Source organism: Triticum dicoccoides, chromosome 5A, assembly GCF_002162155.2.
Source record: "Triticum dicoccoides isolate Atlit2015 ecotype Zavitan chromosome 5A, WEW_v2.0, whole genome shotgun sequence".
NCBI classification, from domain to species: Eukaryota; Viridiplantae; Streptophyta; class Magnoliopsida; order Poales; family Poaceae; genus Triticum; species Triticum dicoccoides.
Window position 1 is genome coordinate 87,774,386 of NC_041388.1, and position 23,471 is coordinate 87,797,856.

At 46.0% G+C, this 23,471-nt stretch overlaps 1 protein-coding gene across 1 annotated transcript; it reads right to left on the bottom strand.

Moving 5' to 3' along the window:
- Positions 1–19,957: 19,957 nt before the first annotated feature.
- Positions 19,958–21,768, bottom strand: LOC119299556. The gene is made up of 2 exons (XM_037576753.1): positions 21,608–21,768; positions 19,958–21,319 (listed from the first exon to the last, which is right to left on the bottom strand). The coding sequence occupies exon 2, from the start codon at positions 21,165–21,167 to the stop codon at positions 20,217–20,219; it is 951 nt and encodes a 316-aa protein (XP_037432650.1). The 5' UTR covers positions 21,168–21,319; positions 21,608–21,768; the 3' UTR covers positions 19,958–20,216.
- Positions 21,769–23,471: the final 1,703 nt, after the last annotated feature.

The following is a 23,471-nucleotide window of genomic DNA, read 5'->3' on the forward strand; positions in this document are numbered from 1 at the left end:
ACCGGTAGTATACCAAGGCCGCTTGGGAAGTCTTGGTCTAATCCGAGAACGATTAACACCCGCAAATGTGTGCATTGGCAAAAGGGGACGCCGGAGGACATAGGAGTGCTGGAATGCAAAACGAACAACGGGGAAAATGCTCGGATGCATGAGACGAACACGTATGAAAACGCGATGCACATGATGACATGATAAGAGATGCATGACATGGACAAAATGCAAAACGAAGACAAAACCCAACCACGAGGAATATCATAACTTAGTACCGAAAATGGCCAGAGTTGGAATACAAATATGGCAAGTTACATACGGGGCGTTACAGCCTGTGTAGAGGGGCTTGGGCTGAGAGGAGAGGAAGAAGGCAGCCCGGCAACCGTTTCCGGAGACCGAAAACGTCCGACGTTTGACCGGCTATACTGCCGCTATAGTTATCCGTTGGGGCGTCAAACGGACTCCGAATGCGATGAAACTTGGCAAGCGGCCTACCTACACTAAAATAAGACCGCACGCCAACTTTCAACCCATTCCGAGAACATTTTCCGGCCACTTATAAAATAATATTTCGGACATGCCGCGGGCGCGTGCAAGGGTGTCTGGGCTCAGAACGGACAACAGAAAGAACAAGGAGACCGGGACGAATGCAAGTTTCGAAAACATGATGATGCAATGTGTATGATGACATGGCAAGATGCAACATGCAAGCGAATGACAAGGCAACAACATCGAATAACTAGAAGACACCTGGCGCAATGGTCTCGGGGCATTACAACACTCCACCACTACGAGAGGATCTCGTCCCGAGATCTAGGATGGCACCGGAGAGAAAGCGGAAGAGGAAGAGGTAAAACAAAGTTGCTTCTTGACAAAAGAGTGAAACCAAAGAACCCTAGAGGTTGAACAAATTGAAAGAAAGAATGCAACAAAGAAGAACAAAGTTGCAAACACTCCGTTAGACAAGAGGAACAAGGAACATTACTAGAACCTTGTAGGTTGAAAGACATAAGAAAAGTGTCACAATGGACAAGAAGTACATGCAAGCACTCCGGTTGAAATGAGATGTACAAGGAGCGATAAAGATCAATTATGACAACACTCCGGTTGGAAATGGAAAGTAAAGAATATGGGCTTGGCAAAATGAAAGCACTTGGATTAGACTCCGGCTAGAAGAGGAATGATAGACACAACACTCTGGTTAAACAGGATATAGAAGGAATAAGAATGATATAATTTGGGCAGCACTCCGACTGTAAATGGAAGGAATTGAACATGATCTTGACAAGATGAGAGGATACTTGATGAAATCAAAAACACACTACCTCTGGAACTATTGAAACAATGGCACAATGGATAAGAAAGATTTCAGACAGCACTCCGGTTGAGAAGGGAGGCAAAACTTGATAAGATTAGAGAACTTGAATGGAGAACACGACACTTCTGTTAAATGGATAGGCAAAGGAAAGAGCATGATCTTGGCAAAACGAGATGATGGGACGAAGAGAGTAACGTCACCATGCCTCTGGAACAAATGAATGGAAAACTAGATGGTTGTAAAGAAGAAGAACGGAGAAGACGAATGAGAACTCTCGCAAATAAAATTGAAAGAGCATGCTTACGAAGAAAAGGTTGAACAGAGTTGTTGGAAAACCAACAACGAAAAGAGTAAGCTTGTTGTGGGCTTATGGAAAAACATCTCGAAATCTTGAGGTGAAATTCTGCCACTAACGAAAAACAATATATAGGATTGGTATAAACAAGGAGACGAGGGACTTATTTCCACCGGGAGGATAAATGAAGAACTTGGGTCATTGAGAAGCACCACAATAGTAACATTCCTTAGGGAAGGCTTTAGGTGAAATCTTGCCAAGGTAATTTCAACGAAGAGATTGATTGAATTAAAATATCTCATTCTTGACAACATGTGAATCATGAAACACGAAGGAAAATTATCAAGAATGACATAACACCACCTCAAAAGATAAGGTAGAAGGAATCTCACTACGGAATGCAAGATGAAGAATACTTGAGCTCCTTTGAAAATAATCTCGATCAACACTTCAAGAAGGAATTAAATCCTTTATGAACCATCATGTAGGTCTCCATAAAGAATTCCGGTAACAAAAGGATGGTCAAATGAAAGGAAAAAGAAGTTGAAAACACAAGGTGAAGCCTTGCGATGATTTAGATGGAGCTTCGCGATGATATAATCGAGAAAACTTGGAACTCCGGAAAAGAAAGATGAGCACTTGAAACCAAGAATTTTGATGAACCTCCGGAATAAGGAATTAATCGCTTGGATGAAACAAGAATAAGAATTACATTATGCTTGTCCTTCACCAATTTAAATTGATGACATGCAACGGATTTGGCATACTACTTATTCTCGTCAAAAAATAGACATAGCGCAAACTTGGGAAGGTCTTCAACGAACCACCGGCAGGATTTGGAAAGAACGAATGAATTGATATGATAACGAAGGAAGAGAAATCTTTAATGAACCACCGTAAGAATTGAAAACGATTGAAGAAAAGATAAAGAAACACCGGGAAGAATTAGAGAACGAATGAAGATACTTGAGAGGATTTAGATACATGAGAACGAAGAGATCACGAACTGATCAGAGAATACTTGAATGATGCACCGGTAATATTTGGAGAACGAGAGCTGAAAGCTGAGAATGGATAAACCCGAAATGATGGTCTCCGTAGAATCAAACTGAAAAGACTCCTGAATTGCTCCGGATGGTTGAAAAGAATTCTCACAATCGAAAACAATTATGAGAGGATGGCAACAAGCTAGAATCACGAATCTTTGAAAGAACGGACAAGTTTTGGAGGAAAAACTCTTCTTTGGTCTTCAAAAACCGAGGATGACGACGAGAAACACCACCAAGAATTTATTGAGATACTCCGGCAGAATGAAAAGTGAAGTGGTTGAGCCAACGATGAAAAGAATTTGAAAGATCTTGGAGAAGGCATTTGACTGATGATAATTCATTCTTACGTCAAACTTCGAAAAGAATTTGAGGATAGCTCCGAAAAAATAAGAAGAGTCAGGTAAGATCCTGGGAAAAGACCTGTGGGTTAGGGCCCACTCAAAAGATACACCGTTGAACAATTTAAGAGAGAGATTGCGCCGGATGAATTTAATGGCTTGAATGAGATAACAACCTCGAAATAGCTTGAACGGATTGAATGAGATAACATCTTCTGAGATATCTTCGCACTCCGGAACAAAAGAATAGAGAGAGGTGAACAATTAAGAGAGTCTTCGGTAAGGACTTCCAACATGGAAAGCATGTGAACCAATGAAAAAGATATGATCAACACGAAAGCTTGCATTGAATCCACCGGAGAAGGAAAAAGAAACAAAGAATGATTAACTTAAAGCTCCGTTAGTATCTTCCTGACAATCATCGGATAAGAACGTTGACGGAAAAAAATGGAGAGGCTTCACATTCATAAGATGGATACTTGATTAAGAAATCCGAGTCCTTGAAGAAACAAGGGTGGGAGGGCGGGAAAAACAAAGACAACTTGGGACGGATGAAGCAAACACCGTTGCAAAGAACTGAGAATTGATCTCGCGAATGTTGAAATGATCGGATCCACTTGAAGAGGAGCACGCCGGTTGAAAAGGATAAGCATGACCACCTCGATTATCATGAAGGATTAGTATTCACATCGAAATATGAGAACATCGCTTAGGAAAGGTATGGAACCAACACTTAACTTCGAAGCAACTCGAATACCACAATCAAAACAAAACAAAGGATTGGCTTGCAAAATAAGCCGGAACAAACATATGATAGAGATTTCGTCCAAAGTTTTCGTGGTGGGGCCCACACGGGCTCGATCATACAGCACCATCATGTACAAGGCAGTGCATATGACATACGAAGCGTCCCCGAGTCAGCATAGCCAAGGACTCTTTAAGACACAACGAGACCACTGTAAAACCAACCGTGGATAGGCGGACCACTAGACGTCGAACCCCAATCTCATATCATGCATCTGATGGAAAGATATCCTAGGAGCTACTTGAATTCCCACTTATAAACTCCCGAAACTTTCCAGTTATGCAATCAGTTGTTGGGGATACAGGGGAAGCATAATATCTCACCCAAACTAGCAAATCCTACATCCAGCTGTATCCATCCTTCAACACATAACCAAGAAACCTTCGGAAATCGTTTACCTCAACCTTCGAAAAGCATCCGTTATACGAGTTATGGCAATACTCCCGAACTCCCTCCCCAGTACTAGGTGGCGTCGAGGTTATCTCACCAACAACTGCATAAAAGAGATTTTCGATGTCGGCGAACTCAGGTATTCCAGAACTGCAACGATAAAATTGTGACGGCAACACCTCGGAGCTCAACTCCCCGGGACACTGCCACAACCCCTAAATGTCAGGAGGCACCAAGAACAATGTTCTCGTCACAAAACCATCGGAACGATTCCAAGATACCCGCGTGATCCTTAAAAAAATTAGTGAAATTTGAGAAGAGAAGAGTCAAAACTCTACGTTAGGATGCCTCACCAGAGCGACGAAGGGACTGAGGAGTAAAAATAATCCTACACTCCGATATATATAATCCTAAAAGACTCAAAACATTTTTCTAGACTCAACAACACCAGCGATTCGATCAAGCAGGGGGCTCCTAAGTCGGGGAAGGCTCTGATTACCAACTTGTAACACCCACGATGCGGCTATATCTCCCACGTGTCGGAGCATGACTTAGAGGCATAACCGCATTGTAGGCATGTCGCAAGAGGGATAATCTTTACACATCCCATGTACTGAATAAGAAAGAGGTACAGAGTTGGCTTACAATCACCACTTCACACAATACATAAATATAGCATTACATCATCCAGATACAATCAAGGTCCGACTACGGAGCCAAAATAAAAGAAGACCACCCCTAATGCTAGATCCCCGATCGCCCTGACTGGGTTCCACTACTGATCTACTGGAAACGAAACAACACAACGAACACGATCTTCATCGAGCTCCCACTTGAGTTGGGTTGTATCATCTGCACTGGTATCATTGGCACCTGCAACTGGTTTTGGAAGTAATCTGTGAGTCACGAGGACTCAGCAATCTCACACCCGGGAGATCAAGACTATTTAAGCTTATGGGTAGGAAAGGGTAGTGGGGTGGAGCTGCAGCAAGCACTAGCATGTATGGTGGCTACCTTACGCAAATGAGAGCGAGAAGAGAAGCAAAGCACGGTCGTGAACTAGAAGTGATCAAGAAGTGGTCCTGAAACTACTTACGTTCAAGCATAACACAAGAACCGTGTTCACTTCCTGGACTCCGCCGAAAAGAGACCATCATGGCTACACACGCGGTTGATGCATTTTAATTAAGTTAAGTGTCAAGTTCTCTACAACCGGACATTACCAAATTCCCATCAGCCCATAACCGCGGGCACGGCTTTCGAAAGTTCAAAACCTTGCAGGGGTGTCCCAACTTAGCCCATCACAAGCTCTCACGGTCAACGAAGGATATTTCTTCTCCCGGGAAGACCCGATCAGTCTCGGAATCCCGGTTACAAGACATTTCGACAATGGTGAAACAAGACCAGCAAAGCCACCCGATGTGCCAACAATCCTGATAGGATTCGCACATATCTCGTTCTCAGGGCAACACCGGATGAGACTAGCTATGAGTAAAACCAAACCTCAAGTTTCCCCAAGGTGGCCCCGCAGGAAGCTCGGTTCGGACCAACACTTAGACAAGCACTGGCCCTGGGGGGCTAAAATAAAGATGACCCTCGGGCTGGCCGACCCGAGGGAAGGGTAGGTAGTGGTGAGGCAAATGGTAAAACCAAGGTTGGGCCTTGCTGGAGGAGTTTTATTCAAAGCGAACTTTCAAGGGGTCCCCATAACACCCAACCGTGTAAGGAACGCAAAATCAAGGAACATAACACCGGTATGACGGAAACTAGGGCCGCAAGAATGGAACAAAACGCCAGGCATAAGGCCGGGCCTTCCACCCTTTACCAAGTATATAGATGCATTAATTAAATAAGAGATATTGTGATATCCCAACATATCCATGTTCCAACATGGAACAAACTTCAGCTTCACCTGCAACTAGCAACACTATAAGAGGGGCTGAGCAAAAGCGGTAACATAGCCAAATAACGGTTTGCTAGGTAAGGTGGGTTAGAGGCTTGACATGGCAAAATGGGAGGCATGATATAGCAAGTGGTAGGTATCGCGGCATAGCAATAGAGCGAGCAACTAGCAAGCAAAGATAGAAGTGATTTCGAGGGTATGGTCATCTTGCCTGAGATCCCACAAGGAAGAAGAACGAGTCCATGAAGAAGGCAAACAGACATAGTCGAACGGATCCTTACAAACACGACGTTAACGGAACCAACCCGAAGAAGCAACACCGGAAAGAAGCAAACAACATAATAAACAACCAACACATAATCATGGCATGATGCACAACCAAGTATGATGCATGTCCGGTTTAAAGATACATGGCATGGCATGGCAAAGTGCACAAGCAGTCCTACAAATTAAGTGGAGCTCAATATGCAACGAGTTGCATATTGACGAAACACCACATGACTTATTCAGTTCGATCTCGTTTATGTACTCAACAATATTAAATGTTGTTTAGCATGGCAAGGGGTGAAGCAAAGTAAAACTACCTATCTAGACAAGTTTAAATGAGGCCGGAACAACAAGCAACAAGTCCAAAAAATCCTCATGTGCATATTAATGGATTTGGTACTGTTCTGCCCTAAACCATATTTTAGAGTTGTTAAACAAGCAAAGTAAAGCCACCATGATAATCTAGGCATTTTTCCACCCCATTTACATATAAATTTTATTAAATTCCGAGTTACGATTATTTAGTTATGAAATAAAGCATTTTAGCATGGCAAGGGCAAAATTTAAACAAACAACATTTTAAGCATTTTAAACATAGATGAAAGTGGCATATTATTAATCTACACATAATTCTAAGCATTTTTCATATATAACTTGTTTTAATATGATGCACCATTTGAGAGATAAAATAACAACAGGGGGGTTTCTACAAAACAGACGTCTCTCGAATAAAAGCTAAAATCGCAGGTAGGAAAAAAATGATCTGGGCCAAAACTGGCTGGCCCATTAGTGCAAGGCGGGGCGCTGGATCTGGGCTTACCATGGGCTTGGCCCATTCAAAAAATATAGAGGAGGCCTGGCGCTGGGCCTTGGGGAGGCTATAGCGGGCTGGCGGCTAGCGACCGGGAAGTCAACGCGGGCGCTGGTCGCTGGTCATACTCGTCCACGCGTGCTCACACCTAGAAGCGGGGGAAGCAGCGACCGATGCAGAGGAGGCAGCAGGGCGCAAGGTGGTCAACCGGATCCGAACAAGGGGTAGGCCTGCGACAAGGCAAACGGCGGCATCTTGCATGCTCGAGCGCCAGTGAACCTCCACGGTTGCTTGTTCCTGACGAGGCAGAGCAGAGGGAGGTGAGTGGGAAAACGAGAAGGGAAACAAAGGGAGGAGGAGGAGTGCACTGCGGCCAATGGTTTCCTCACGGCAGTAGGGCATCGGGGATAGGGGATCCATGCTTGTGGAAGCCAAGGGCGCTGGATCCGGGCGCGGGACACGACTTGAAGAAGATGTTGGCCATGGCGAGACGAGAGGGAGTCGAGTTCGGGAACGGCAGGAAGGCTCCATGGCTCCGGAGGAGGTCGAGGTTCGCTGGGGCGGACGGTGCTCCGGCGGCTGACGCAGGGCGGTGCTGCTCCCGATCCATCCTGGATCGAGGCACGGGAGGAGGGAACAAGGTGCTCGGGACCTGCAGGGCTGCTGGATCCCGAGCCTCTATGGGATGAACTGCGACAACGGGGGCCGTTGGATGCCGATCTGACGGCTCTAGACGGATGAACAACTGGTGGATGAGAGGAGGTGGATGGCTGCGGGTGGATCTGGAGGCTGGCTCGCGATTGGGGGCGCGCTGAAAAAGAGGAGGAGACCAGGTGGCTGGCGGCGACGGCTGGACAGGGGAGGATCCCTAGGAAATAGGGTTAGGTCCAAAATAGACTAGGGGTAGACTATATATACAGGAAAAGAGGGAAGTTGGATCATCCGATCGAAATCCGACGGACGAGAATAAATAGGCTCGGGAGTCCATAAAAGAAAACGGGGATGTTTTATAGATGTTAGGGGATGATCCGGACCCAACGGTAACGACTATCCGGGTCGGGTTCGGGACAACTTTCAGACGCGCGCGCGAGGAGGGCCGCGGGCTGATGAGAGAGGTTAGGTTGGGCCTAGAGGTAGGTGATGGCCTGTGTAGAGGGGCTTGGGCTGAGAGGAGAGGAAGAAGGCAGCCCGGCAACCGTTTCCGGAGACCGAAAACGTCCGACGTTTGACCGGCTATACTGCCGCTATAGTTATTCGTTGGGGCGTCAAACGGACTCCGAATGCGATGAAACTTGGCAGGCGGCCTATCTACACTAAAATAAGACCGCACGCCAACTTTCAACCCATTCCGAGAACATTTTTCGGTCACTTATAAAATAATATTTCGGACATGCCGCGGGCGCGTGCAAAGGTGTCTGGGCTCAGAACGGACAACGGAAAGAACGAGGAGACTGGGACGGATGCAAGTTTCGAAAACATGATGATGCAATGTGTATGATGACATGGCAAGATGCAACACACAAGCGAATAACAAGGCAACAACATCGAATAACTGGAAGACACCTGGCGCAACGGTCTCGGGGCGTTACAGGATCACTGGACAGTGGTCAAGAACATCCTGAAATACCTAAAAAGGACCAAGGATATGTTTCTCGTTTATGGAGGTGAGAAAGAGCTCGTCGTAAATGGTTACATCGATGCAAGCTTTGACACTTCACAAACCGGATACGTATTTATATTGAATGGTGGAGTTGTCAGTTGGTGCAATTCCAAGCAGAGCGTCGTGGCGGGATCTACGTGTGAAGCGGAGTACATAGCTGTTTCGGAAGCAACAAATGAAGGAGTATGGATGGAGGAGTTCATATCCGATCTAGGTGTAAAACCTAGTGCATCGGGTCCAATGAAAATCTTTTGTGACAATACTGGTGCAATTGCCTTGGTAAAGGAATCCAGATTTCACAAGAGAACCAAGCACATCAAGAGACACTTCAATGCCATCCGCGATCAAGTCAAGGAGGAAGACATAGAGATTTGCAAGATACATATGGATCTGAATGTTGCAGACCCGTTGACTAAGCCTCTCTCACAAGCAAAACATGATCAGCACCAAGACTCCATGGGTGTTAGAATCGTTACTATGTAATCTACATTATTGACTCTAGTGTAACTGGGAGACTGAAGGAAATATGCCCTAGAGACAATAATAAAGTTGTTATTTATATTTCCTTATATCATGATAAATGTTTATTATTCATGCTAGAATTGTATTAACTAGAAACTTAGTACATGTGTGAATACATAGACAAAACTGAGTGTCCCTAGTATGCCTCTACTTGACTAGCTCGTTAATCAAAGATGGTTAAGTTTCCTAACCAAAGACAAGCGTTGTCATTTGATGAATGGGATCACATCATTAGAGAATGATGTGATTGACTTGACCCATCCATTAGCTTAGCATAATGATTGTTTAGTTTATTTCTATTGCTTTCTTCATGACTTATACATGTTCCTCTGACTATGAGATTATGCAACTCCCGAATACCGGAGGAACACCTTGTGTGCTATCAAACGTCACAACGTAACTGGGTGATTATAAAGATGCTCTATAGGTGTCTCCGATGGTGTTTGTTGAGTTGGCATAGATCGAGATTAGAATTTGTCACTCTGAGTATCGGAGAGGTATCTTTGGGCCCTCTCGGTAATGCACATCACTATAAGCCTTGCAAGCAATGTGACTAATGAGTTAGTTACGGGATGATGCATTACGGAACAAGTAAAGAGACTTGCCGATAACGAGATTGAACTAGGTATGATGATACCGATGATCGAATCTCGGGAAAGTAACATACCGATGACAAAGGGAACAATGTATGTTGTTATGTGGTTTGACTGATAAAGATCTCCATAGAATATGTAGGAGCCAATATGGGCATCCAGGTTCCGCTATTGGTTATTGACCGGAGATGTGTCTCAGTCATGTCTACATAGTTCTCGAACCCGTAGGGTCCGCACGCTTAACGTTCGATGACGATTTGTATTATGAGTTATGTGATTTGATGACCGAAGTTTGTTCAGAGTCTCGGATGAGATCACGGACATGACGGGGAGTCTCGAAATGGTCGAGAGGTAAAGATCGATATATTGGAAGGTTATATTCGGACACCGGAATGGTTCTGAAGTGTTTTGGGTATTTTCCGGAGTACCGGGAGGTTACCGGAACCCCCCGGGGAAGTAATGGGCCTTAATGGGCTTTAGTGGAAAGGAGAGAAGGGCCTCAAGGGTGGCCGCCCCCCCCCCCCCAAGGGCTGGTCCGAATTGGACTAGGAGGGGGCGGCGCCCCCCTCTCATTCCTTCTCCCCTCTTCCTCCTTCCCTCCTTCTCCTAGTTGGAATAGGAAAAGGGGGGCGAATCCTACTTGGACCGGGAGTCCAAGTAGGACTCCCCCCCTTGGCGCGCCGCCTCTAGGGCCGGACTCCTCTTCCCCCCTCCTTTATATACGTGGGAGGGGGCACCCCAAAGGTACACCAAGTCTTCTCTTAGCTGTGTGCGGTGCCCCCTCCACAGTTACACACCTTGGTCATATCGTTGCAGTGCTTAGGCGAAGCCCTGCGCCGGTAACTTCATCATCACCATCAACATGCCGTCGTGCTGACGAAACTCTCCCTCGTCCTCAACTGGATCAAGAGCTCGAGGGACGTCATCGAGCTGAACGTGTGCTGAACACGGAGGTGTTGTACGTTCGGTGCTAGGATCGGTTGAATCACGAAGATGTTCGACTACATCAACCGCGTTACTAAACGCTTCCGCTTTCAGTCTACGAGGGTACGTGGACACACTCTCCCCTCTCATTGCTATGAATCTCCTAGATAGATCTTGCGTGATCGTAGGATTTTTTTTTTGAAATGTTGTGTTCCCCAACAGAAGGTTGCATCCTGGAATAATACAAAATGCAGCACCACCGCACAGCTGGTGATGGGTCTCCTTAGGAGCAAAGCCCAACTACCACAAAACACAAAGGCGGAGCTCCAAAAATCCTCAGAAAGGTCACTACTAGAAGTACCCTTTAAGCGAGAATCATACACCCATCTATGCAATCAAATCAACAAGCCCTGCCGGTGTATGCCATGGGAATTTTTAAATTTCTGGTTTCTCTATGTGAGGAATTATCCTAGATTATAAGGAAGTTTTGGTGGGGAGATGAGGAAGATAGAAGGAAAACACATTGGCTAGCATGGGATAAATTAACAAGGCCTAAAGGTAAGGGTGGTATGGGATTTCGTGATCTCAAACTTTTTAATCAAGCTCTTTTGGCAAAACAGGCGTGGCGTTTATTGATTTATCCGGATTCGTTGTGTGCGGAGTTGATGAAGGCAAAGTATTATCCTCAGGGTCATATTCTGGATACAGTATTTCCGCACCCTTCGTCGGTAAATTGGCAAGGTATTGTGCATGGTTTGGAATTGTTGAAGAAAGGGGTCATTTGGAGAGTTTGTGATGGTTCTAGTATTAATATTTGGAGGGACAATTGGATACCCAGAAACTACGGCCTAAAAATTTCTGCAAAAAGGCATAATACTAGATTGAAGTGGGTCTCTGATTTATTCATGAGCAGGGATAAGTGTTGGGATGAAATTTTGGTTAAGCATATTTTTTATCCACATGATGTTGAGGAGATTCTTAAGATTCGTATTCATGCATATGGGGAGGGAGATCTTATTGCATGGCACTATGAAAATAATTATATATTTTTCTGTTAAGAGCGCGTACAATTTAGCGCTTAATTTGAAGTATAGCCAGGGTACCTTTGGCCAATCCAGTGGCGAACCAGAGGGGGAAAGGAGGATATGGGAGTTAATCTGGAATGCTAATATACCCCAGAATATTAGGATTTTTGTGTGGCATGCTGCTACCAAAAGCTTGGCGGTCCGGATGAATAGAGTTAAGATCCATCATACTAATTCAGGTATGTGCTCTATTTGTTGTGTGGAATACGAAAACACCTCTCATGCCCTAGTGAGGTGTTCTAAAGCTTGTGCTTTGCGGTTGGTGTTGAGAGATTCGTGGGATATTCCGGACGAAGAGTTGTTCAAATGCTCGGGACCGGACTGGCTTTTCAGTTTGCTGGATCAGTTGAGCTTGCAGCAACGGGAGCAAATCTTATTCCTCTTCTGGCGAGCTTGGCATCTGAGAATGTGGTCAATTATTGGTCTTCTTACCAATCACGACATTGTTCAGTTGGATTCTAGCAATAAAGATAAGAAAAAGGTGGGAGGTGTTATTGCGGATTATGTACCACACAGAGAACACGTGGTGTGGAAATCTCCTCCTGATGGCTATATCAAGATCAATGTCGACGCTAGTTTTATGGAGAGCATTAACGTAGCCAGTGTGGGGGTTGTTGTTAGAAATTCGACTAGCGAAATCATCATTTCCTTGTGGGATTTTATTGGTCGGTGTACTAGTGTCAATGAAACTGAGTTCCGCGCCTACCTAGCAGGCCTTTATATCCGTATTACCCTTCACCAGTCTATTATTTTGGAGACTGACTATGCTTTCATTCATTCTTTCGTTGCAAGTGAGAAGCTTGATAGATCCCCTCTCGTTGACCTGAAGAGACAGGCTTTGTGCATCGCCAAGTTGTTCCAAAATTTGAGCTTTTCAAAAATAAAACGGCATGCCAATGAGGTGGCACATGAGATTGCTAAGTTCAGTTTTATTAGTAAGTCCGACGGGTTGCTTGTTAACTCTGCCCGCCTTGCGTGGCGTATACTGTAATGAATGATTGTAATAACCTTTTGTTTAATTAATTAGTATAAGAGGTGTTTTTAAAAATATCAACAAGCAACAATATTAGCACAGTGATTTGCTACGTGGTCTGGTCATCACTAGGTTGCTCCTAGATCCAACAATAATAGCTTAAGAAATGTACTCCACAACAATAATTCGAGCAAACCTGTACAGGAAATCGCTAATCCGAAGAAAAACCACCTTGCAAACTTGAGCGAAATTTGGGGTGAAATACACTGCCAATTTTCTCAAGAAAAAAATATGGGGGGAGCTAAGGGGATTTGAAGAGACTGGCCTGGATCGGAGGGAGCACTCCCGAGCAAAAAGGGAAGGAGTAAATATGATTTTGCCAAGTGAATTACGGTTTTGATTTTGTGGCTGCCGCAATTGGAAGAAATTCCCCAATCTTATCCCATCGTCACGACAAACAAGAGTGTCAATGGGGCCCGTACGCAATTACAACCTCATCGTGGGCCTTGCTCCCAGGCTAATATCTCTGACAGGTTTTGCCTACGCGTCACACTGCAACCGATTTTAGTATAGAGTGGGTTGTTGTCGCTAAATCATCTGTGTACATGCGACCACGCGAGGTCGTTATCCGTACCGCTTATCACCATGCGATTCGTGCTAACTCCAATACAACAGTTGCATATAAACTCACCTGAGCAGCATACACCATATTGTATATCGCATGTATTTCTCTCTACGCGTCAGTAAATGCCCACATGCCATCGGGTGGTGACAGGCGGCCGCGACCAGTGCCAAGCTCCTGAGCTGTAGCCACAACGGCTACATGCACCAAGCGTGAGGGAGATGCAACGGCTAGCCGGGCGACGTTCCTCTCTGCTTATTTAAACGCCATGTCTCCTTGCATCGCATGGCCATTTCAAACTGCTCCCCTTCTCCATTTCTTTCAGACTAGCCGGGCTTTGCAAAGCATGTGTTCGTCTGTGACCTGTAGTAGTTCAACACAACCTCCATCTCACCACACGAGCAACCAGATGCCTCTACTCCCTCTCATCCATTGTCCCGAATGCAACACCGGCTATGTCCTGTGGTTTGTTTCCGGGACAGAACTAAACCCAGGGAGGCACTTCTACAAGTGCGAACGGCATGGGGTAAGTTGTTCGTGATCCTCTCAGTCCATCGTCTCCCGGGCATCGCCAACATGCTGCTAATGACCATTCCCTGCATCCACAAGTTCTGAAGCTCCCCCTCGTGCGATGGATTTGTTCTTCCGTTATGCATTTTTCTTATCTGCCTGCTCCATGTCCATGTAATGTGCACCTGTCCTCCCAGCTCCAGCTGCAGACAAACATACGTATGCAGGCGGCTGGATTATCTTTAATACATATCCATTGTTTATGAGCATTTGTGAATTAGTAAGTCAGACTAATCTCGCGGAACAATGCAAATTTATTTAAACCACGGCCAGACACATGCATGGCATTAACCCCACGCAGTGCGTGTGCACCACACCCAGGCCAGCGGCAATAATCCATCGCTCCTACAGCTCACATGCGATGCATCTAGTAAAGACACAGCAGAAGAGTGAATACGCCCAGCTGCCCCTGCAAAATGTAAATGCACCCAACAATCTATGGATGATCCATCTTCAACAACACCCTCAACAGAATTTAGCATATCCACAAATCTGTCGCCTGGGTCATCTTTAGCAACCTCTCGCAGTGTACAGAGGCGTCCCGATTGATTTGCAAAAACGAGGCAAACAGATGGGGATGGCGGGTCCATCTCATCGGCTGACCCAGATCGAGAACTCACGGCCAACAATGACTTTAAGCTAAGGGATCCAACCAAAATTTAGATCAAACATGTGAAAGCAAGACACCCAAAGGCATAGGTGAAGAACGAATCAGAAAGATGGTTTCAACGGGCTGACCTGATCTCCATTTGTGCAAAATCCATCGCCAGACCTAGCTCTGTTCGTCAACAGACGACGGGAAGACGAGATGAGCAGTGCGAGAAACGAACTCGTGCGAGCACACAATTATGTCCACCCAACACAAAGAGCAATTATTCCATTGCCTGAGCGTTGCATGGCTCGTGTATTCGTACGGTATTGAATGCGGGGCTGGTCCACACTATGTGTCGCATAATGAGATGTATTCCAGAAGCTGGAAATTAGCCTGCCCTGTATTCCCTAATGTCCTATTAAAAGTAGTCATCACGATGCGCGCGCGGACGGGCTTGATTGCGGCAGCGCGTGGCCGCATGTCCCAAAAATTCACGTCCGGATTGTTGTGTTGGTTTATGTCATCAGGGTGAGCCACCTAACTGCTGCTAGTTGGTTGCACGTGCTGAAATGGTTCATAGGAAATGAAGAAAAAAATACAGAAATAGAAAAAATCGCTTGGTTCAGAAGACTTGAGTACAAAAATGCAGGATTTTTAGAGTGGGCTTCATTTTAGGTTTTCTACACATGAATTATAGGAGCATAATCTTTAATGGCATAATATCCTAATTACATTTTTGTGTAGTTTGATTTTAACATGTGTTTAGTAGGGTTAATATGTTTATTTATTCATGTGAACCAAAACGTAGTTTACATAATACCCTAACATGTATAGTAAAAAAAAGATGGAGGAAGTACTATGGTAAATGCTCTACATGAACACCGACTTACTTCCAGTTTCAGAATACATTTTGGTAACAATATTGAAGTATTTCTATGAAACAAGGCTAAGGCACGGCCCTAGTTTTCCATGTTATTTTTACCATGAAAGTCTGGAATGTAGCAAGAGGCAGAAACACGGAACTTCTTTAATGAACATATGACTGGAGCCCTCCTATCTGTCTCAAACGTTCGGGCCTGTCCGGTCACTGCTCAAAAAAAAAACACCCAATCAGACCTGGCAAATCTGACCCAAATGTCCCGGTTTGACCGACACTCCCTTTACCTAGCCCACATCTGGGACAGATATGGGACGTTGGTTCCGACAAATCAAATACTCCCTCCGTTTCTTTTTAATCTGTATATAAGGTTTGGTCAAAGTCAAGCTTTGTAAAGTTTGACTAATTTTATATTAAAAATATAAACATTGACAATATGAAATCAATATTATCAGATGCACCACGAAATGTATTTTTATACTATATAGTTTTACTATTATAGATGTTCATATTTTTCTATATAAATTTGGTCAAACTTTGTGTAGTTTGACTTTGACCAAATCTTATATGCGAAGTAAAAAGAAACGGAGGGAGTACATCCCAAATCATCTCAAAATTGACTAGTCCACTACTTCGACCGCAGTCCTCCTGCATATGTCCTCCATTTCCCGTCTCCGCGTAGTCGCCCAACTCTTTCCTAGCTCACTGTTCGCGCCGCCATCCTCATCCATCGTCGTTGATGTCGTCGCCGACTACTCTGTCTGCCACCATCGGCATGGACGATGTCTCAGAACCGGTGGGAATTCTGACCATGGCGGTCAGTTGCAAAGTAGAGAACGTTGCCCAGAGGAAGCGTTGCCCAAAGCAGTGCGAGTGTGAAGCGACAAGGAAGGTAGCTGCTGAGAGGGCCCGTGCAAAGATGGCTACCGACGAGGACATGGACTTTGGCATGAGCGGTCTGGAGACATCAACCAATCCGTATGTCGTGGCCGAGGGGACTTTTTTCGGGAGGAGGTAAAGAAGGAAGAGAGGTGCAAGATCTTCATAGATATGCAAGGGAGAAGATGGAATTCGGTCCGGAGAGTCATGTTGCAGGAACTAGCCTCTTAGATGATGAAGCCAAGGAGTGGATGATCAAGATGAAACAGAGGACCAACTATCTCAACAATTGAAGCGTTTGATTCATGCGTGTATCGGCTATCTATGTATGAATCATTAAATTTTATTTGGCATGCAATAAATTGTTGAACTATTGTTTATTTTGTATCCTTGAATTATTGAATTGGTGACCAATTTATGCTATATGAGAGCAACTTCAATGGGGTGACCCAAACGGACACGGATTTTATCCGTTTTTTATCCGTTTAGGTCATCTGTCCGCCTAGCGGACATGGGGCGGACAAATGCGGCCGGTGGATCCACCCAACGCACAACACATAAAAGCGGACAACAACAACACATGAAGCGGTCGATCCCCTTCTCTACTTCCTCCCCCGAGCATGTCGCCGGCACCTCCATCCTCTGCTCCGGCCGTTGCCGGCTGGCTCCGGCGCCGCCACGCCCTGGCGCTGCTCCGCCGCCGCCTTCCCTCTGATTCCCCGCCTTTCCTTGACTAGTTTGGCCCATGTGTGCCCAATCGAGGCTGCCCCCATGAACGTCCATGGCGCTGCAGTTCCCCTCTATTGCGGAGCTCGTCCATGGCGATGCCCATCTGGATTTCCTCTCCTCCTAAAGCGATAGCTCCTCTCTGCTCACTCTCCTCCTCTCTGCTCACTCTCCGCCAGCGCTGCCACGACCTAGCGCTGCTCCGCTGCCGCCTTCATCGCGTCAGCGCCGCAGAGCCGAACTCCTCCGGCCCTCCCAGCTTGAGGTCATCGGAGCACTCGGGCCGTCCAAGCAGCCGCGACAGCGATGCCCGCCGCGTGGGAGCGGCCATGGCCGACGCCCCTTCGACGAGATCTGCAGCTCACCGGGTCTCCTCGGGCCCATGTCGCCTGCCTGCGTTTCCCCGGCACCGCCGTGATCCAGTTCCCCGGGCCTACGCAGGAGGCCTCGTCGGCGAGCATGGCAGTCCCTGCGCGCAGGTGGACTCGCCGGTGCGCCGGTCCTTTGCTCGCGGTCATTGATATGTGGGTCCAGAGCAGACAGGAGCGAACGAGAGCGTGCGACGAGAGCGTCCGCTTCTGTCTGTCGCGGACCCATTTGTGACTCATATTTGGACTCAGTTTGGGTCGGGACGGACAGCAGGCGGAGGCTGTGTCCGTTTGGGTCGCCCCGTTGGGCCAATTTTTGTGTTCGGGTGATCCAAATGGACGAAATGGGTCGCCCCATTGGAGTTGCTCTGATGGGCGTGCATGGATATGGTTGTTCACAAGTATTGTACAGGAGGACAGATGAGGACTCGCCCGATGCTGTCCGCCGGATGAATGCTGCGGTTTGATTCTCGGCGTCTTGCATAGTACTGTACTAGTACATCTGCGCTTCACTAAAAATGGAAGCTGAGTGCAGAATAATTTTCATGCGCTTTGGTGAAGGAACCAAAGCTTCGTTGGCGACTGATGAGTGAAACGAGTACGAAGGACAGCAGCGATCTTGTACCCGGCATACTCAGATTCTGAATAACAGCAGCGACGAAGCGTCAGACTGGTTGATCCACATCGCCGGATTTAATTCAGTCTTGTGACCGCGACGAAGCATGCTAGCTGAAAGTACCAGAGTGAAGATCAAGTGACAACTTCAAATAGAACAGATATGATGTCGTGTCCGTGTATGGTCTCACACATTCAAGTGTTTATAACTTTTTTGTTCTCAATTTTTAAGGCAGAGTTTTTTTTTGGCAAATGGACTTCTCCAAACAAGGTAAGAAATTATGCAGGAATATCAAAAGTGCTGCTCAAAAGTGTTTCAGAGGCAGAGGCAGCAAATTTGTGTTAAAATGCACACACACTAGAACATTAATGTGCATGCTGCCACAACCGCAATTCCTGATTAGTAGAGACTCTCTCACACCTTCTACTTAGCTCATCTGGCTATTCACAAGTCAAAACCTTCAGGCAGTTTATCCATTTAATATCGAAACAGACGTAAAAGAAAGAATTACACCTTCTACTGAGCTCATCTGGCTATTCACAAGTCAAAACCTTCAGGCAGTTTATCCATTTAATATCCAAATGAAGAGCCAAGAAGGGCCATTTCGCGAAGCATTCCCAACACTTCAGTTTGGGATGTAAATTTTCGTGAAGAATAGCTAACCCGGCAACAGAACTTCAGGATACCAAGGGCAGCCCATTATTTGTAAGCCTAGCATCAGTTCTTGAGATGGAGAGCAAAATCAAAGGAAGTACTTGTGCAAAGTGAACTTAAAAGTTAACAGTGAGCCATTTCTGCGTCGATAAAGTGCCACTGACGGCAGGGGCGCCACTCTCAGTCGCTGCAGCCCGGGATCCAGCAGGATCCATATCGGAAACTCAGAGAGAGCAGGTTCAAGCCACATCACAAAACATTTTCCGTAATCGCTGAAGTCTCTATAAATACAACCGGGAACACACTTAAGAACACGAAAGAAGATCAGCTAAAGGCTAACAATCAACCCAGCAGACACCAAATGAAGAACGATCAGTTTGATCTAGCAAGGAAACAGGCCAGTTATTCAAACATCAGTAGGGAAGAACCAAAGGGAACAAGGGAAGAAGATAGGAGCAGAAAGAATACACAAGGGGAAGCATTATATCAGGGATTGAAGAGCGGGAGGGGCAAGGCTTAAGTCCCTCAAAACAAGCTGAAGACACAACGGGGAATGCAAGGCAAACAGAAAACGGATGAACACACAAATAGGCAGATGAAGAGAGCCATCACACATGGCAGGCGAGCTCGGAGCAAAATCGTCGAATGCCGGTGGATAGAAGCCCAAACTGCACGTAGAGTAGCAGCCCATCCGATACTGTAGCTACTCCAAGCAAGGCCAGCATGACCGATGGCCCAGCTTGCAACAGCACAGGCGCAGAGCACCGTGAGATCCAAATCAAACGTAAATCCTTTCCAAATCATTGCGAGGGCTCCTAGTCTGCACTGTCAGAACAAATGCTAGTTTCTATTAAAGATAGAAATAGACAGGTCATGCCAAAATTCAGATAACTGTGGAAACTCCGAAGCGGAAGGATAAAAAAAATCAACTTGGCAGCTAGCAAGAACGCTGCTTCCAAGTGCATGGTAAAAGAACAAAGATTATGCACACATGAAAGAAAATAGGGGTGAACAATATTTCTTCAGCAGAGCGAAGCTAACAGGTTCAAATTATCAAACAAAACAGTGACAAATCCAAGCAACGGAACCTGGTTATCAGTACAGGTATGCAAACAATCTGTGAGCAGCGGAAACAAAGTGAAGGTGTATTGGCAGAAACTCTTTATTTTGTGAATAGTCACAAGTAATGAAAGTGAACTTTGATGTATTGAAATTCCATGATGTATCATCCTAACCAAAAACACCCTCAGCCCTATGGCAGTCAAAGTCTACTTCACCTCAACCTAACTAGCTGTAGATTTCTACAGCACCAATCTATGGCAAAGGATTGCCTACTCTGCCCAACATAACAACCGATGAAGTTCTATGAGAAAATTGGGTGCTGCCATTTAGCTGTCAAGGTGGGAAGCAATCTTCTCGTATTGCCTGGCGTAGTCACACCCCAGTAACCGGGCATTAGACTGTACAGCTGTGCAGAGATCTACCAGTGAAGCTTGGTAGGAACAGCCTAAATCTGAAGCAGTGGCATTATTCCGCCCACCATTTACAGCAGCAGAGGCACTCCTGTTAGCTTCTGGCATCCTCATTGTCTTTCCCCTTGCTTTTGCAACCCCCAAACAAGACTTCAGCATCTGACTTATGTACACGTTCAGCCCAGAGTTCAGCAGATCAGCACATTCAACGGATATGCTAAGGCCTTCGGCTTTCAGCTTATTCTCAAGTAGCTTTGACAGGTCCTCGCTACCTGGCAATTCACCATTATTATAGCAAATCTCTGAGGGATAAGATATCGAAGGCTGAGAATTCTGAGCCTTTGGGGGAATTCCCAATGGAGCCCTGATTGGGCTCTGACTCTGCACACATACGGGGCTGCCCCTGGCTTGATCAACCTCCTCGCCATCCTCGACGGACACAAACTCCGCGGCCCCTGGATGACCAAGAGGGGACTTTCCAAGTGGACTCGGCTTATCAGCAAACCTCTTGTCACGGTTAGCCACCGGCCGCACTCTCCTTGCTAGCGGCACACCACTGGCCAATGTCCCATTCGTCACAGCGCTAGTCTGTGAATTCCCAGTTGGCGTCTGCCTGCTGGGCGGTGGCCCCAGCGACATATAAGCATTGCCGAGGATTGACTGGACGAGGAAATTGTGAAGCTTGATGTTCTCCTTCCCCAGTGTGGCCACGCAGATCTTGTCAAACTCGCTCTTGCCTAGCTGGAAACTCAGGAACTTCTTGAGGCTATGGAAGTAGAGCTCAGAGCGCTGGTGGCCGAGCTTCCTGACTAGCTGCGACTTGATCTCCGCCGTGTCGACGCGAGCAAGTTTCTTGGAAGGCTGCATCTTGGAACAGCACGAATGTAAAAGGCCCGCGGAGACGACGGGGCTCTGTAAGAGCAAACCCTAGCTGCCACCGAACACCCAGGAGAACTCCAGCAATCCCCCGAGGGCTTCGCCCCAAGAAGTATCCTTTAGGCGAGAATCGTAGCACCCATCTGCGTAATCAGATCAAGAAGCGAAAAGATTAGCACAGAAGTTTGCTACGCAATCAGGTCAGCACAAGGGTTGCTCCGTGATCCAAGAGCTCGCACGGACGCACGGATAGCTTGAGAAATCTAATCCAAAACAATGTTTTCGAGCAAATCCGTACGGGGAATCGCAGACCCGAAGTAAATCCACCTCGAATTTCACAAACTTGACGAAATCCCGGGGCGAACTACCGCCGAAAGATGCCAATTTCCCCGAGAAAAAAATTGGGGGACGAAGGACGGGAGGAGACTAACCAGGATTGGAGAGGCCGAATCCACGACCCAGAATCCAAGAGCGCAACGCGAGCTCACCGATGAGCTGAATCTTGTTTTTGGTTTTGCGGCCGCCGCAATCGGGGAGATATTTTTCCCCCAATTTTGATCCCTGGTCACGACGAACAGCGCTGTCTCGTGCGCAATTTACAATTTACACCTCCCCGGCGAGCCTGGCTCTGGGCTAATGTCCCGCTGACAGGTGGGCCCTGAAGCGGATGATTGTGCTCCCAGTGTGAGCTGGCGTGGTTGGTTCGGTTGTCGGGGTCAGCCAGCCCTGCTGGTTCTTGGACTCTTGGTCACACGTGCCGAAATAAAAACGTCCTGCTTTTTTTGACATTTTTTTGAAATGTTTGGATTGCTCATCACAAGTGTTGTTTATAATTCAGCCGATCTATTAATTTTCAATCATGGCAGTACAACAAACACGAGAAATAATATAAATTACATCCAGGTCCGTAGACCATCTAGCGACGACTACAAGCATTGAAGCGAGGCGAAGGCGCGCCGCCGTCATCGCCCCTCCCTCACCGGAGCCGGGCAAAACTTGCTTTGTAGTACAAAGTCACGAAGACGTCGTGTTAAGACTCCACAGGACTAGCGCAACAAAATAACAACCGTCGTCGATGACGAGTAATATAGATCAGAACAATGCAACCTGAAAACACACGAATATAGACGAATGACGAACAAATCCGAGCAAATCCACCAGGGACATATTCACAGGAGACACAGCTCCACATAGCCCGTCGACAATGCTGGACGCACCACGGGAACGGGGGCTAGGCAAGGAGAACGTTATTCCATCTTCAGAAAGCCGTCGTTGTCTCGTCTTTCTGAGCAGGACACAAACCTTAACAAATTTCGAAGACACATCTAAAAACGGAGCCCTCACACCGGCAAGGGCCGGGATCCACTGTGTTCTCATGACCGTAAGGCCACCGGAGACGAGGCGGAACCCTAATTAGGGAGGAGGCGGCAGGTTATAATTCATACGAACTGATTTGTAGTTGGACGGCTAGGATGACAGTTGTATCCCCAGCCAACCAAGGATGAAGTCCTAGATTATTGATGAGTGGATTTTATACATACTTTTAGAGTATATTATAGTGCCAAAATCCCTCACATCATATCCATCTAGCACTTATTCATGTCTCTAATGCATAGTTTTCGGTATTTACTTGTTTTACCAAGTTTGTTGTATACTTTTTATTTTAGTTTTCTTTTGTGTTGTGGTCTTCGTAGTTGTGCTGGCATTTTCATGAACTTGAGACATCAAAAAAAATCAAGCTAGGGGTCAAACCAGAGAAGTTCCACGCACCAGATTAAGGCCTTTTGGAGAGTTTGATGATTTGACATTTATAAAAGTGTCCAAAATGTAGATCTAAGGCCACAAACGCATCGGGATTTTCGCTAGCAATCCAACAAGCCCAAGAACGTCAAAATCGGAGTTCATATAAAGAAAAGCAAATGATCATGACGATATCCAAGGCAATGATCATGTATTGTATATAGGCATCACGTCTGAGACAAGTAGACCGAAACGATTATTCATTACTACTATTACTCTACACATCGACCGCTATCCAGCATGCATCTCGTGTATTAAGTTCATGAAAAAATGAAGTAACGCCTTAAGCAAGATGACATGATGTAGACAAGATAAACTCACGTATGAAATAAATCTCATCCTTTTACCCTTAATAGCAGTGATACATACGTGTCATGTCCCTTTCTGTCACTGAGATTGAGCACCATAAGGTCGAGCCCATTACAAAGCACATCTTCCCATGGCAAGATAAATCAATCTAGTTGGCCAAACCAAACAAATAAATTAGAGAAGAAA